Source organism: Mus caroli, unplaced genomic scaffold (assembly GCF_978045245.1).
Source record: "Mus caroli unplaced genomic scaffold, Mus_caroli_1 scaffold_7, whole genome shotgun sequence".
Lineage (NCBI taxonomy): Eukaryota > Metazoa > Chordata > Mammalia > Rodentia > Muridae > Mus > Mus caroli.
In genome coordinates, this window is record NW_028227262.1 from 56,730,828 (window position 1) to 56,744,720 (window position 13,893).

General features: G+C 50.3%; 1 protein-coding gene across 1 annotated transcript in view; it reads right to left on the reverse strand.

Moving 5' to 3' along the window:
- Fgd5 (FYVE, RhoGEF and PH domain containing 5) overlaps positions 1-13,893 on the reverse strand; it is a 97,668-nt gene that overhangs the window by 30,106 nt on the left and 53,669 nt on the right. The window contains exons 4-5 of the mRNA XM_085840282.1: positions 7,807-7,865; positions 7,672-7,702 (exon numbers count right to left, since the gene is read on the reverse strand). Coding sequence (XP_085696408.1) covers positions 7,672-7,702; positions 7,807-7,865 — 90 coding nt within the window. The remainder of the gene's footprint in view (positions 1-7,671; positions 7,703-7,806; positions 7,866-13,893) is intronic.

The window sequence follows — 13,893 nt, forward strand, 5'->3', positions numbered from 1 at the left end:
ATGGAGGGGAAGGAGCACAGATGGGGCGTGGGGGTGGGAAGACAATGCCAGACAATTCTGATACATAAACTCATAACCATCCTGACATCAGAGTCCTGCAGACCCCGAGTTTGCCTTGAGCACCCTGAGAGGGTCACCCAAGGGGGTCAGCCCTGTCCAGGAGATTACAGATACTTCACTATAGTTCACACCATCTGGGAGAGGGGACAGTGTTCTCCATTGGAGACCCACAAAACCTGAATCACATTATCTCCTCATGGCCTCGGCCAAAACTTACATCCTGCCCAGGGTACCCAAGCGCTGACTTACCCATGACTTCCCTGGAGAGACCACGTCCCCTTCCCCAGCCATGTCCGGTCTCCACCGTGCTTGGGTCTTCTGGAGTCCCTAACTTCATAGAATGTTTGCTTGCATGGCCGCTGCAGAGCCCCATACCCCTAACTCCCTGGGATCAGCCCAGCCTCTCACCACATAGCTAGTCACTAAGGGCACACAGTCGGCGGCCTTTCCAGCATGCCACAGCATTTCTTCCTGGAGTCACCAACAGCTTCCCAGGCACTCCCTTGGGATGAAGCTACATATGGCATGAAGGCTCTCTACTTTTCCTTTTCCTGCCGGTTTCAGCTTTCTCAGTTTCCCCTCTCATAACATCCTCCACCTGGCTGGGAACATCTCTCAAGTCCCAACATGCTCACCCCAGCTGGCTATAGGGCCTGTGCACATTCTGATCACTGCAGTGGCGAGCCTTCCTTCCCTGGCTACTAGATACACCTTCCTCTGAGACTCCTTCCCCTATGCCTGGAAAGCTGAGCTGGATACTTCAGAAGTGTCCTGCCCTGTGTTCATGGCTGTCCTTATAGGCATTGCTTCCAAAGAGGACACCCACTCTATGAGGGAGAGCATGGGACAGATGCCCAGCCAGAGAGGTCCACTAAAAAAATGCACCAACCTCAGAGGGCTCAAGCAACACAGCCCCCAAAGAGAGATGGGAACAGAGGTCACACCTGAGCCAAAACACAAATGACAAATGGTGCAGTCCCCAGCCCATGGTGGCCTTATGCTAGGCTATAACAGAAGTCCTGATCCATCTAAGAAAACCAAAGAAATGCATCTTCCCACCACAGAACCAGGAAACCAGCAGCAGCAGGAGTCTGGAGAACCACAAACGTGAAGAAGCCAAAGAGTGCTGTGCTGTGAAGGAGGGCTCATGCTAGGAAGAATTCTGAAAACCTACTGGAACGGGCCAACAAATGCCTGGGGTGAGGAACTGCCCAGCCAGCAAGGTACCAGGGACAATAAGAAGCGTGGGACAGTACAGGAGAGGAAGGTCTGGCCACCTGCTCTTGGAAGCTCTTCTGCCCATCACTGTAGCTTTGGAGCAAAGTGGGAGAAAGGAGGTAGCTGTGGAGAGCCTGTGGCTCAGAAGCCGTCTATTAAGCTTCCACCCTGGGAATGAGACAGGTAAGGGGAGTTCACGTGTCCTTGGGGTGCTGGGCAGGAGGTGAGCATTGTTGAAAGCACACTAAACATAGCTAAAACAATGCTTGCAACAAGTTCATATTTTAAGTCCTATTGATGTTTATCTTCCCGTAAACAAATGAGATGGACTACTTGACTCCCTGGTAGGCGGTGTGCTCAGTGGATGTCCTGGCTATCATGAGCAGAGAACTGTCAACCAAATTGCCAGTCTGCCAAGCACCAAGCAGCCCAGAGACCCCCATGAGGAAGCCACAAGATGATTGTGGCTACCCAAGTTGAGCTCCTGTTCATGCAGTCACAGCCATAACAGCCTTAAGCTGTGTCTTAAAGTTTACTAAGGGGGCTGGAGAGATGGCTCAGTGGTTTAAGAGCACTGACTGCTCTTCCAAAGGTCCTGAGTTCAAGTCCCAGCAACCACATGGTGCCTCACAACCATCTATAATAGGATCTGATGCCCTCTTCTGGTGTGTCTAAAAACAGCTACAGTGTATTCACATAAATATAATAAATAAATCTTAAAAAAAAAAGACATTTACCAAGGACGTTCCCAATCACCAGTCTCATGAATACTATCAGACCCTGAACCATTTCCCTTACGCCAGAGAGTGAGAGCCTTCCCAGGGTTTACAGACTGCAGACTGGTGTGACTTGTGTAAGCACAGTGATCCAATTACATGAAGGTCTGCTGTGGTTGATGCTAACACCTCTCTGTCTATAGAAACGGACTGCCCAGGTCACTGGAGAGCCACTAGAAATGCCCTCCTATGATGCCCCACCCATAAGGCAGAGAGAGGCGGTGCCCAGCCAGCGGTAGCACCCACAGCCACAGAAGAGTGAGCCATGAGGCTGAGCCCTAGAAACGATGGCGGTCTGAGAGTACCCTTGGCTTTGGGCTTCAAGGGGAGCAGAAGAGATGAAGACAGAATTGGTGGCAGAGCCTGGAGCTCACATCACCTGTGAGAGTTTCAGCAGAGCAGCCGTTTGAAGGGGCAGCGGGAGTGACCAACCATAGTGATGGTAGCAGCAGTATCGATGACCTTAACGGTGAAGGGTCTTAGATACACTGGGCCAGCAGTTATCACACCAGCCACTGACAAGAGCTGGGGAATTCCAGGACCCGGGAGGTATAACCAAAGCTGCTGCCATAGGGCTGAGAATTCCTCAGTGTCTGATTACAGATCAGCTATGTCCTGCTCCCTGTCCCCAAACTCAGGCTACAGTGGCTGCAGTCTCTCTCTGAGGGCCAAGAACAGAGAGCAACTGTGAGCTTGCAGTTCTCACAGAGTTGAGTTATCTCCCTGCCTACAGCATCTGCATGTAAAGTCTGTCCCTTCCCACTGCTCAGATCCAAGTCAGCCTTGCATTACAGCTACATTTATCAGTGCCTCATTGGGTTCTCGTGCACAGGCTGGGTTGTGGAACTTATCTCACTTATCTCCCAACACACTCACCTCAAACCCACAAGAGTCAAAACTCCCTTGTCCTATGAGATTGAAGGCTCTTCCTCTCTGCTGATGCTGCCCTGGTATGATGTGAAACTCTCCTATATTCTGGGGACAGAAGAACTGAGGGACCTGCCTCTCTTCCTCCAGGTCCCTAATTACACCATAGGTGATGGCTATCTCTCCGAATGCTCACCTCAGGGCCTTGTGATGGCTGCCTGTGACTGTGAGCCTCTAACTCTCCTGAGGCACAGCTTCATCTCATCTGCCTTTTTATGAACCCACCCTTCCTTCCCTCCTTCCCTCCTTCCTTTTTAAAAAAAAAATGCAGCTTGTAGTCTGCATAGCATGTGCATGCACTGCCAGAAAGGCCAGGAGAGAGCATAGGATCCCCAGGAACTAGAATCACAGATAGTCGTGAACCCCAATGTGGGTGCTGAGAACTGAACCCCAAGTTCCTCTGCAAGAGCAACAGGTGCTCTTAACCACTGGGTCAATCTCTTCAGTCTGAAGCCTTCTATTTTCTTTAAGAGACAACAACCCACTTCCACTTCCTAAGTCTACATTAGAGATCTGACTTGAGGCAGGAGAGTAGCATTGGGGTGTGTGTGTGAGGAGGGGTGTCCACCTGCTTCTGCTGCCAACACTGACTGCTGCCAAATGCTAAAGGAAACGGAAGCTGCCAAAGCACTGCCCTGAGGGAAGCTCTTCTCAGCTATGCACAGATTCTATCTGTGTAAAGCAGGAGACCCCCACCCCCCTTGCTGACTGGGAACAGGGAGGGCTTTTCTGGAGTATCTACTGTCCCCTTCCCAGGTGAGCTCCATCATGGACACAAAGAAGTAGGGCCAGCGAGTTGTACTTAGCTTTGGCCACCAACTTCTATTTGCTCTGGCTACCAGAGACACTGACAGGCAACAGGAGGAAACTGTCCAGCGATGTCCTAGGCATCTTCAAGAGAACCAGCGCCTGCTGGGAGTCTGAAACTTGTTTTTCTCCTTTCCTTTCTTTCTGCCTGAGAGATATATGATGTGGGGGTTGGATGTGATATGGGTATGAGGTTAGGGTTCCATGTTCATGAGGAACCTGTGAAGTGCAAGCAGCTTCCGAGCCGTGGAAGAACCTCCACATGAGGATAACCTCTAAGCGACTTAAGCTGCCATATTTGAAGTTTTGTTACTAGAAATCAAACACAGTTCCTAAGAGACACAAAATCATTTTTGAAAAGGCGTCTATGGTGAATTATGTTTTCCAAAAATGACCACAACAGTATCTCCTACAGGATATTTATGCAATGTGCGCTTGATAATCCTCCCACTAAGGGTACAGATTATATCCCTTGCCCTTGAACTTGGGTGGACCTCTGTAACTGTCTCCACTAGTGGAGTATGGCGGAAGTGGCGCTACGTGACTTCCAAGCCTTGGTCATAAAAATGGCACGCATTTCCTCTGGGCTTTCTCTTGGGACAATCACTCTTGGCACTCAGCCACTGGCTGGGAGGAAGTCCAGACTTGCCTACTTAGATACCACGAGGAGAGCGCATAGGTAAGTTTGTTGGCCATAGGCCCAGATGAGGCCCGACAGTAGCTACCATCTGCCATCATACATGTACGAGAAGACACCTACAGGAGACTATAGTCCCCAGCCATCAAGTTACTGCTGCCCTTTGAATCTTCTGGGTTAGGGCCCAGATGCTGCTGAGCAGAGATGAGTTTCTCACCAAGCCTTGTGACAATCTCTGGGACAGAGGATCTGAAAACAAGATGACATGGGGCCTTACTTCACTGAGACCTGTGGGAAAGATGGCAGGGGAACTTTGAGCATAGTAGTAGTGTGCTACTCCATATCACTGAGTCCTGGACATGCTTGTTCCCTGGTGACCCCTGGGCTGAGACCTGAGTGAAGAGAAGACACTGACCATCAAGCGATGGAACTTACGAGCCAATGGAAGAGCAGGCACAGGCTACAGGACACCCCACCACAGCAGTTCAGGGGCAGTCAGAAGGCAGAGGAAAGATGGAGCACAGAAGAAGTGTAGAAGGAGGTGCCAAGTGGTGCATGGGCCAGACACCAGTTCTTTTGGGCTCTAGAACTTCTCTCAGGGGATCTGATAGCAGCCACTTTCCCACTGGCAGTCTAGAGAGCCTTTGTTTGGGGGACGGACCCCTGGGAGCAACTATCAGCTTCTACTAGGTGAAATCTCATTACAAGTGAGTAAACAGAAACAAAGGTGACTGAGGCCAGTGCTGTTCAAAACACCAGGTCCTCACGCACGAGGAAAACCATAAGCCCCAAGACGGCACTGTCGGAGCCTTGCAACCTGCTCATCTTGGTTTTGGGTCCTTCCCCGACCCCCATTTTGACTTTCTGCCTCTTTGAAACAGCCACAGTTAACTGCATAGTCGATACGCCACTCAACCCTACGTCATATATCTTCAGGCTCCATGCACCTGCCCAGGCTGATCACTCCACCTTCTGCACCTAGTAGAATCTCTCCCTCCAAGTCCATGTTTATAGCACCTTTCCTATAAGCCTTCCTGGATTCCAAAGTGGAAAGCCTGTTCTCATCATGCCCATGTAGATTCTGCACACAAAAACACAGCTGTGCAAATTCTATTTATGCTGAGAGACGTGAGTGTGGCGTCTCCCCACCTCCATCCTCTCCTTTAACAAAAATGACATTTGTCAGGCTGGGGAAATGGCTCATGGGTAAAATGCTTATGGTACAGCCTAAAGACTAGAATTTAGATCCCTGGAACCTACATTAAAGTTGAACAGCTGCCACGGTCACCTGCAATCCCAGCACTTGAGAAACAGAAGACAAGGGATCCCCGGGGTGAATCAGCTAGCAAGAATAGCTAGAATTGGTAAGCATGGGGTTCAGTGAGAGAGCCTCTCTCAATAAATAAAAGATGGAAAATGACTCAACTTTAGGCCTACACACATGCACACACAGAAGCATACTCACATATGTGTAGGGGACACACACACATACACACACCCGGCACTGAGACCTACTCAAGAGCAAATATGGGGACTTTTTCATCTTTGGGGCTCCAAGGCCTATTTCAGTAACAATGGCAACCAGTCTATAATATTTCAGAGTGAATGGGGGAGGGGAGAGAATGAGAAGAGGGTACTTGGGGAGAATGAATGAACCAACAGATTCATTGACAGATGGATTGACAATGAATGAGGAAGGGAGGGAAGGATGGATGGATGAACAAATGGATAAATGGATAAAGGAAGAGATGAGTGGGTGGATGGGGAAAGAAGGGAAGTATGGGTGGATGGACAGATGGATGGATGAAAGGAAAGATGGATTGGTGAGTTGATGGCACAGAGGTAGAGAGATGGAGCAGTACACGGATGGTTAGATGGCTGATGGATAACGGAGTAGTGGGTGGACAGTGGGGAATGGCCATGTGGTTGTGGCATGTGGTGCCTTGGGGATGAGGGAGATGAGTGGCCAAAGTCATCTGGCTGGGTAGGACACTGATGGATGTACAGGAGGGTGGAAGCTTTGGTGACTGGGTTCTGGAAGGACAGAAGAGAGTACCCAGCCTGTGTGAAGCTGCCAGGCAGGAGCAGGCAAGGGAGCAGAATTCAGGGCTCCATTCTTCCCTGCCCTGCTGAGCCACCTTTTAGGAGTGAAGCGGGAAGGTCTGGGATACTTAAGTCTTGGGAACTTTCAGGTTTAATAACACAGAGAACTGGGATCCCAAACAGCTGTCCATGCTAAATCAGAAGACTGTTCTGTTCTCCACTCAGAGACGGGACCTCTTCCTGCTCACATGGGGATAGCACAGCAGTGTGGTATTTAACTGGCTCACCCAGAGGCCTGGCTTGGTGCAGGACACTGGGAAATGGTGCTTTGCTCTGCAGACTGGATCATACATGAGAAGAGTGGAGTAAGTGTCAGGAAAGCCCATTTCTACCTTGGCTCCATCACTATATGACCTGGGACAAGTCCTCTGAGCTTATGCATCACTACCTGCGAAATGTCTAAAGTGGCCGCAGATGACTCTGACATTGCATGAGCTGAACAGATGAAGCCAGGGAATCAAGGACCAAGGCAGAACTGCGGTGGAGCTGTGACTCCTCACACATTTGGGAGAGCTGTCACAAGGCCTAAACACCCCATTCTCTCATCTTCGCTGCATGCAACCTTCCTTGGGACCCAGCCTGAACCGAAGCCATCTCCCCATGGAAACCTGCTCAAATGCTCCATATTCATGGGTGTCTCCCCTGCACCCTCAATGATTTCTTCTTGCTTTTGTCTCTGGAGAGCTCCTAGAGAGGAGACCAGGATGGCTGAGAAGACCCCTTGATTCCCTGAACAACTGTTATTGTGCAGGCACATCAAGATCCACATAAGGACCCAAAGATAAGGCACATGCATAGAGTTTGGGCACAGTGGTGGAATGCTTACTCACCTGGCATGCTGTGAGCCGTAGGTTCCATCCCCACCACCACAGTAACAAACACACAAACTGCCCTCGACATCCCCATCTACCCTCAAACGTCCTCCCAGAGCCTTCTGCCAGAGCTCCCACCCCACCCAGGCAGGGAGGCATCCTGCCCAGTACATCCATCAGCAGACCAGGCTTCCCTGAAAAGCCTGGCCCAGAGCCTGAGCCACCAAGCCTATAAATGTAGTCACCCCTGTCTGCTCCCTGATTTCTGCCTCTCAGAGTCCAGCCCTGTAAAGGGACAATTCATTAGAGACAATCAAAATGATGAACTCACCAGGCTTAAGTGCTGCAACATCTGCACATATCTGTGGAAGGAAAGAGGCATGGGTCTGCATTAACTGCATCCTGGCCAAGCTAGGAGAGGCAGGGCTTAGTGTATAAGCCATGGACAGTTGCTGGGGGCACTCACGCTTTCTCTGAAGACAGCAGCTCCTGAGCGATGACAAGGGCTCTAGACTGTCCTTCACCCTGTGGGGGAAAACACAGTGATGAGCAGGATTGGTAGCTGAAAAGACAACACTGAAAGTGACCTTGCTATTAGAGGTGGGTCTGAGTGTTTGTCACAACCAGTGTGACCACCAGCAAATGACTCATTGATCCTTAGTTTCCTCATCTATGCATGTGGGCATGAAAAGTATCTACCCAGAAGGCTGCAGAACAAATGCCCTGCATGGTGTTTGACTCAGTGTTCAGGAAATGCCCCTGTGAAGGTGGCACGAATTTGGCGCCAGCATCCTGTCCCACCAGTCCTGATCACCTGTTGTCTCTGTATGAGGGCATCCTCTTAAGTGTCTTTCTGGAAGCAAGCCTTAATTTCCCCTGTGCAGACAGAGCAACCTAAACATGCCCTTAGAGCTTAAACCTTGTGTGCTTCTAACCCCATTGGGCCCCTGTTGAGTCACTATTTGAGAAACCAGAGGACTGCCTACAGCAGGCACAGTGTACCGTCAGCACACAGCTCTAGAATTAAGCTACTTCCTGTTTCTGATTCTTGATCACTGAACAAGACGTTCATTTTCTTTGGGCATGAATTTCTTCTCTGTAAAATGTGCACAGCAATGCAAGGATCTGACCCATGCACACTGTGGAGAATCAACAAGCACGCATGCCTCAGTCTTTCAACTGAAATAGAGTGAGATCCAACGATCCTTCACGTTTGTCCTTCTGATGATGACCTCCTGACTTGGGATCTTAGCACACACTCTTCCCTCTTTCTCGCAATGCCTTTCCCCACATCTTCTCATCCCACTCTCTGACTCTTTCAGGACCCTGTTCAGTGGTCACACACTCAAGTAGCCTCTATGAGCATCTGTAGTGTTCACTTTTCTCACTGCTGTCACAAAACACCTGACAGAAGGGGCTTAAGAAGGGTTTATTTTGGCGCCCAGTTCAGGGAATCAGTCCATCATGGCGAGGGAGACATGGCAGCTGGTCACACTGTATCCATGGTCAAGAAACAGAGAGAGGTGAGTGCTGGAGGTCAGCTCACTTTCTCCTTCTTAATCCATCCCCAAATGTCAGACATGTAGCTAGGGTGACCTACCCTACTCAACTTCCCAACTCAGCCCAACCTAGAAACTCCCTCAGAGCCATGCTCGGAAGTTTGTCTCTAGGAGATTCTAGATCCTGTCGAGTCTTCAGTATTAATCACCACAGCTCTAACCTAGAGAACTCTAACCTAGAGAACGACAGAAGTCATTCTCTGCTCTTGGGTTACAACATTGGTTACTGCCAAAGGTGCTTTCCTATGCGTCTTAGGAAAATCAACAGCAGGCATGGCTCCTGTCTGCAGGATGACAGCACACCCCAATCCCCAGAGATACCTAAAATATCTCCAGACACTGCCAGGCAGACGTCTCATGCTGATAAAAGCAGATACAGTGTCTGGCATGGATTAGGTGCCAAATAAACACAGCCTTTCCCCAGCTGCCGGTTCCTAATGACTTCCTGGAAGTTTAAATCCCTGTGGCCGTCACACCAGGGCAGAAGCCGGCCTAGCTCAGTCTCCCTTCTGTAGCACACTGCAGTCTCCAGCTGGAGTGTGAAGACAGGAGACTCTTAGTACAGAGACACTAGGGGAAGCCTCTGGCCCTTGCTGGCCTCTTACCTCCCAAGGGAACTAAACCAAACTCACATCCCATCTATGTCTGCAGGAGCAGTGTTGGGCTCTCAAGGCAGAGGCTATAATAGAATCCAGCAGGTGGGAATCCCTTACAAGGGAAGATGCATCTGCCCAGGGCAGGCCTTGGCAGACTAGGGGATACATGGCAAAGCATCCACAAACAGTGGTCGGCAGGAGACCTAAAGCTGTCTGTCCCCTTATAAAATGAGAACAGGAGCCAAACTGATCTCAGTCTCTTGTCAGGCCAACAACTCAACTCTTAGTTGAGAGTCTCTGCTCAGGTGGTAGAAGATCTGGGTTCCATTCTTGGGCCCTGCCTCTTCCAGGCCTTGTGCCTGTGCTCCTCTCTGAGTCCCAATTGTCAACAGGAACAATAACATCTACTGAATGGCACAACAGCTCCCAGGTAGGGGTACCCAGGAACTGCTAAGCACAGCTCTGACCTAGGTATACTTGCTAGTTCCCTGAATCCAGCTACTTCAATTGTCTCTTTTTGCATAGTCAAGATTCCACTCTAGGTCCAGCTCCCATGTCCAAGCACCAACAAAGAGACAGCATGGCAAAGCACACACCCTCCCCTGACACCCCGTCTGGGTCTAATAAGCCCACTTCAAGTCCAGGATACTGTTAAGTCAGCACGTATTTAAGCCAGATGTGGTGGTAAGTACTACTCTAGTCCTAGATGGAGGAAGAGGATCACTTGAGCCCAGGAGTTTAGGGCCAGACTGGGAAACATAGAGAGAGCCCATCTCCAAACAAACCTGAACACACACACACACACACACACACACACACACACACACACACACACACTGCTTTTGATGCTCCGATCAGCCCATTGTAAAGTCAAAATATCCCAGGTCAGCCCATCGCACTGTGCTCAGTGAACTGCACATGCCTAGTCTCTTCTAGGTGGCGAGTGTTCCTGCGTGGCACCTAGCTGGGTCAAGCACTCCAGGACTGGCCAGGCTGGCCCCTTAGACTCAGCTCCTTCTCCTCTCTGATCCTCAGGACAACCACCACAGAGCTGGGAAGAGGCTAGTGCCTGATTCTTCTCCAAGGCTGTGGGCAGCACTGTGATCGTGTGACCGGCTGGTCACATGCTTTGATGGTCTCACCTGGACAACAGGGTGTGCACCACTCACTACAGGGACGTGGTGATGGATGGGAGAGGTTGCTCTCTTCCCAGACTTTTGAAGTTGTCGTCATCACCATTGTTAGGATTTCAGAGGGTCGGGGACAGGCTTCTGGAAGGTCCCTGGCATGGGCAGCTCTACACGTCCCTGCTGTCAGACGGGCAGACTCAGGGTGGGACACACAGGCCACTGAGCTTCAGGGTGATGATGGATGTGTCTTCACTAGGGAGGCCTGCCAGGCTTGGTGCCCCGGGTTCTCCTCCAAAGCTGCTGCTGGGTGGGGCCCAACTGGGCCATTTAACAGATGTTTACTTAACCAGGAAGTGAACTTGGAGGCTGAAGGCAGTGTCCAGGGACATGCTTCTGGGAACAAGGCTCCTCCCAGGAGCATGGGGTTGGGGCACAAGGGGCTGCACATGCTATTGCCCAGACCCAGGTTGTAAGTGTTGACATCAAGCAGCTGTCTGCCCCTCACCAGGGCTGTCCCCAGGGTTAGCCAGTCCTGTCCCTCCTCAGCTCTCCCCAGACAAAACAGCTGGTTTTAAGCTCAGCTACTCAGGGCTAGTCCTTCCTCAAGGGAATCTCATTAAGCAGCAGGCCCAAGGGAGAGTCCAGGGTGCTGTCTCTGTCTCCATGCCTTAGTTTCCCCAGATGTCAGAGCAGGGAGCTCTAAGAGCCCTGGGTGGGGCTCCTCCTTTTCCTAAGTATCCGTGGGAGTCTGGAAGCCTCACTGAAGCTGGTTGGAACTATCCTGGCAATCAGTAAGAACAGAGGGGACCAGGAGGGCGTACTCATCTTTCCCTCAGCAGACCCAACTGGCACTTAAACATGTAAATCCAGCCACGTGTCTCTCCCCTTGACTCACAGAACATAGTAGCCTTTTATGCTAGTACAAAGTGAACTTTGCTTTTTTTTTTTTTTTTTTTTTTCAAGACAAGGTTTCTCCAAGGCTGTCCTGGAACTCACTCTGTAGACCAGGCTGGCCTTGAACTCAGAAATTCACCTGCCTCTGCCTCCTAAGTGCTGGGATTAAAGGTGTGCGCCACCACAGAACTTTGCTATTTTTGAGTGAATTACAAGATGGATTTTGTTTTTTGAAACATGGTTTGATGTACTTGAGGGTGGCATTAAACTTCTGATCTCCCTGCCTCCACCTCCTCAGGGCTAGGACCACAGGTGTGTGTGCCACCACAACTGGCTTATATGGTACCCTTAGGGCCTCAAGCATGCTAGGAAAATGCTAGGGAAATGCTCTACCAACTGGGCCCCAGCACTAGCCCATGGAAGTGCTGTCTGTGTAAACAAGGATATGAAAAGGCTTGTTACAACAAGACTCTTTGGGACCCTTTGTTATTAAGAGGGCAGTGCTATGACAGAGGCTGCCCCACAGGAATGGCATAAGACACAAATGGACATGTCCTAGAGAGCACAGTTTGGAATGGCAAGCCTGATTGGCACTGTGTTGTGACACAGGAGGCCAGACAGCCTCAGCTGGGACTGTCCCTTAGGATTGTCTGTCCAAAAACAATACAAGCTTCTCCTCAATATCCAATCCCAAGGACCCCCAAGATGCTGACTTTAAGACCCAGCTAGGAGGTCACCTGCCCTGAATTTCCTCACAACAACTTGTTCTGGTACATGGCTGCCCACATACCAGACTGGCATAAGCCAATGACAGAGCAGGAAGGGCACGACGTGTCTAGATACTTTACAAGTCTTCAGCAAGTGGAGGGTCTGCCATTGGGGCTGCGGAAAGGTTCCAAGGTCATGTCTGCCAGGCAGCCAGATGGTTCCAGGGGTCTCTGTCCCCAAGTTCTCCCCCTGAGATGCAGATCCAGCAGCAAAGCCTTCCATACTACTAGAAAAGTCAGAGACATGCTAGGGAAATGGCTTGCTGATCATCCCCACTGTCACATGGAGAAGAGGAATCCCCAAGTGCATGCAGGACAATGGAAGAGAAGAGCCAGCAAAACTCTGGGAGGGCTCTGGGTCTGGCTGTAGTATGTGACAGACCTGTAGTGACAGAGTGGCATCTTGGAACTCCCTGCCCAAGGTGACATCTCATTACTGCTGATGTTACTTCTAATCTGCTGTAGGCCCTGAAGTGAGCCTAGGTGGCTTTCAGTTCCTTCTTGGGAGACACAGGGCAGGGTTTTGGTGTCCCTGACACCTATGTCCACCAAGCAGCTGCCTTCACTCAGCTGCTGGGAAACCACCTTCTACTCATCGTGTCCACAGTTAGACAAGATGCAGTGTGTAAGTGAAATCCTGCAGAAGCGCCACTGTGTCCGACTCCTTCACTTAGCAAAATGTCCTCTGATGCCATTCACTCCTAGAAATGGCAGGATCTCCTTCTTAAGGGCTGAATACGATTCCTCTGTTAAATTTCTGTCTCTCTCTCTGTGTGTGCCCGCATATGTCAGGGAACAATTTGTGGGTGAAAATTTTCTCTTTCCATCTGTGGATCAAACTCAGGCCGTCAGAGTTGGTAGCAAGTGCCCTTACCTGGTGAGCTCTATTGTCTCCATATTCCACTGTGTGTTCTCTGTCTCTGTCTCTCTGTCTCTGTCTCTGTCTCTCTCTCTCTGTCTCTCTCTCTGTCTCTCTCTCTGTCTCTCTCTCTGTCTCTCTCTCTCTCTCTCTCTCTCTCTCTCTCTCTCTCTCTCTCTCTGTGTGTGTATCTCCTGTGTTTTCTGTACCCATCCATCACAGACAGACACTAAGAGGTCAGGCCTCACATTAAATGTTCTCAGCATGATTATAAAACTAGAGCGTCTAAATGCCCCTTCCAGCGTGCTACCTTCTGGGATCCTAGGGCAGTGGCTATGACTAACTTGCAAGCTTCCATGCTAGCAGCAGGAGGAGCCATCTCACAGCTGTCTTGTCCCTGCATCTCACTTTGGTTCTAGAAGGTTCATCATAACTTCAAAAGCCAATTATGACATTCTCCTGTTGGCTCCTGCCTCCTGTAGATGATCCTTCACCTTCTCATGCATGCTGGCTAGTTCTTGTGTCAGCTTGACACAAGCTAGAGTCAGAGAGAGGGAACTTCAATTGGGAAAAAACAAAAAAAACAAAACTCCACCAGTAGGCAAGCCTGTGCATTTTCTTAAATCAATGTGTGAGAGCTCAACCCTCTATGGGTGGTACCACCCCAGTGCTGGTGGTCCTGGGTTGGGTAAGAAAGCAAGCTGAGCAAGCTATAGGGAGCAAGCTAGTAAGCAGCACCCCTCCATGG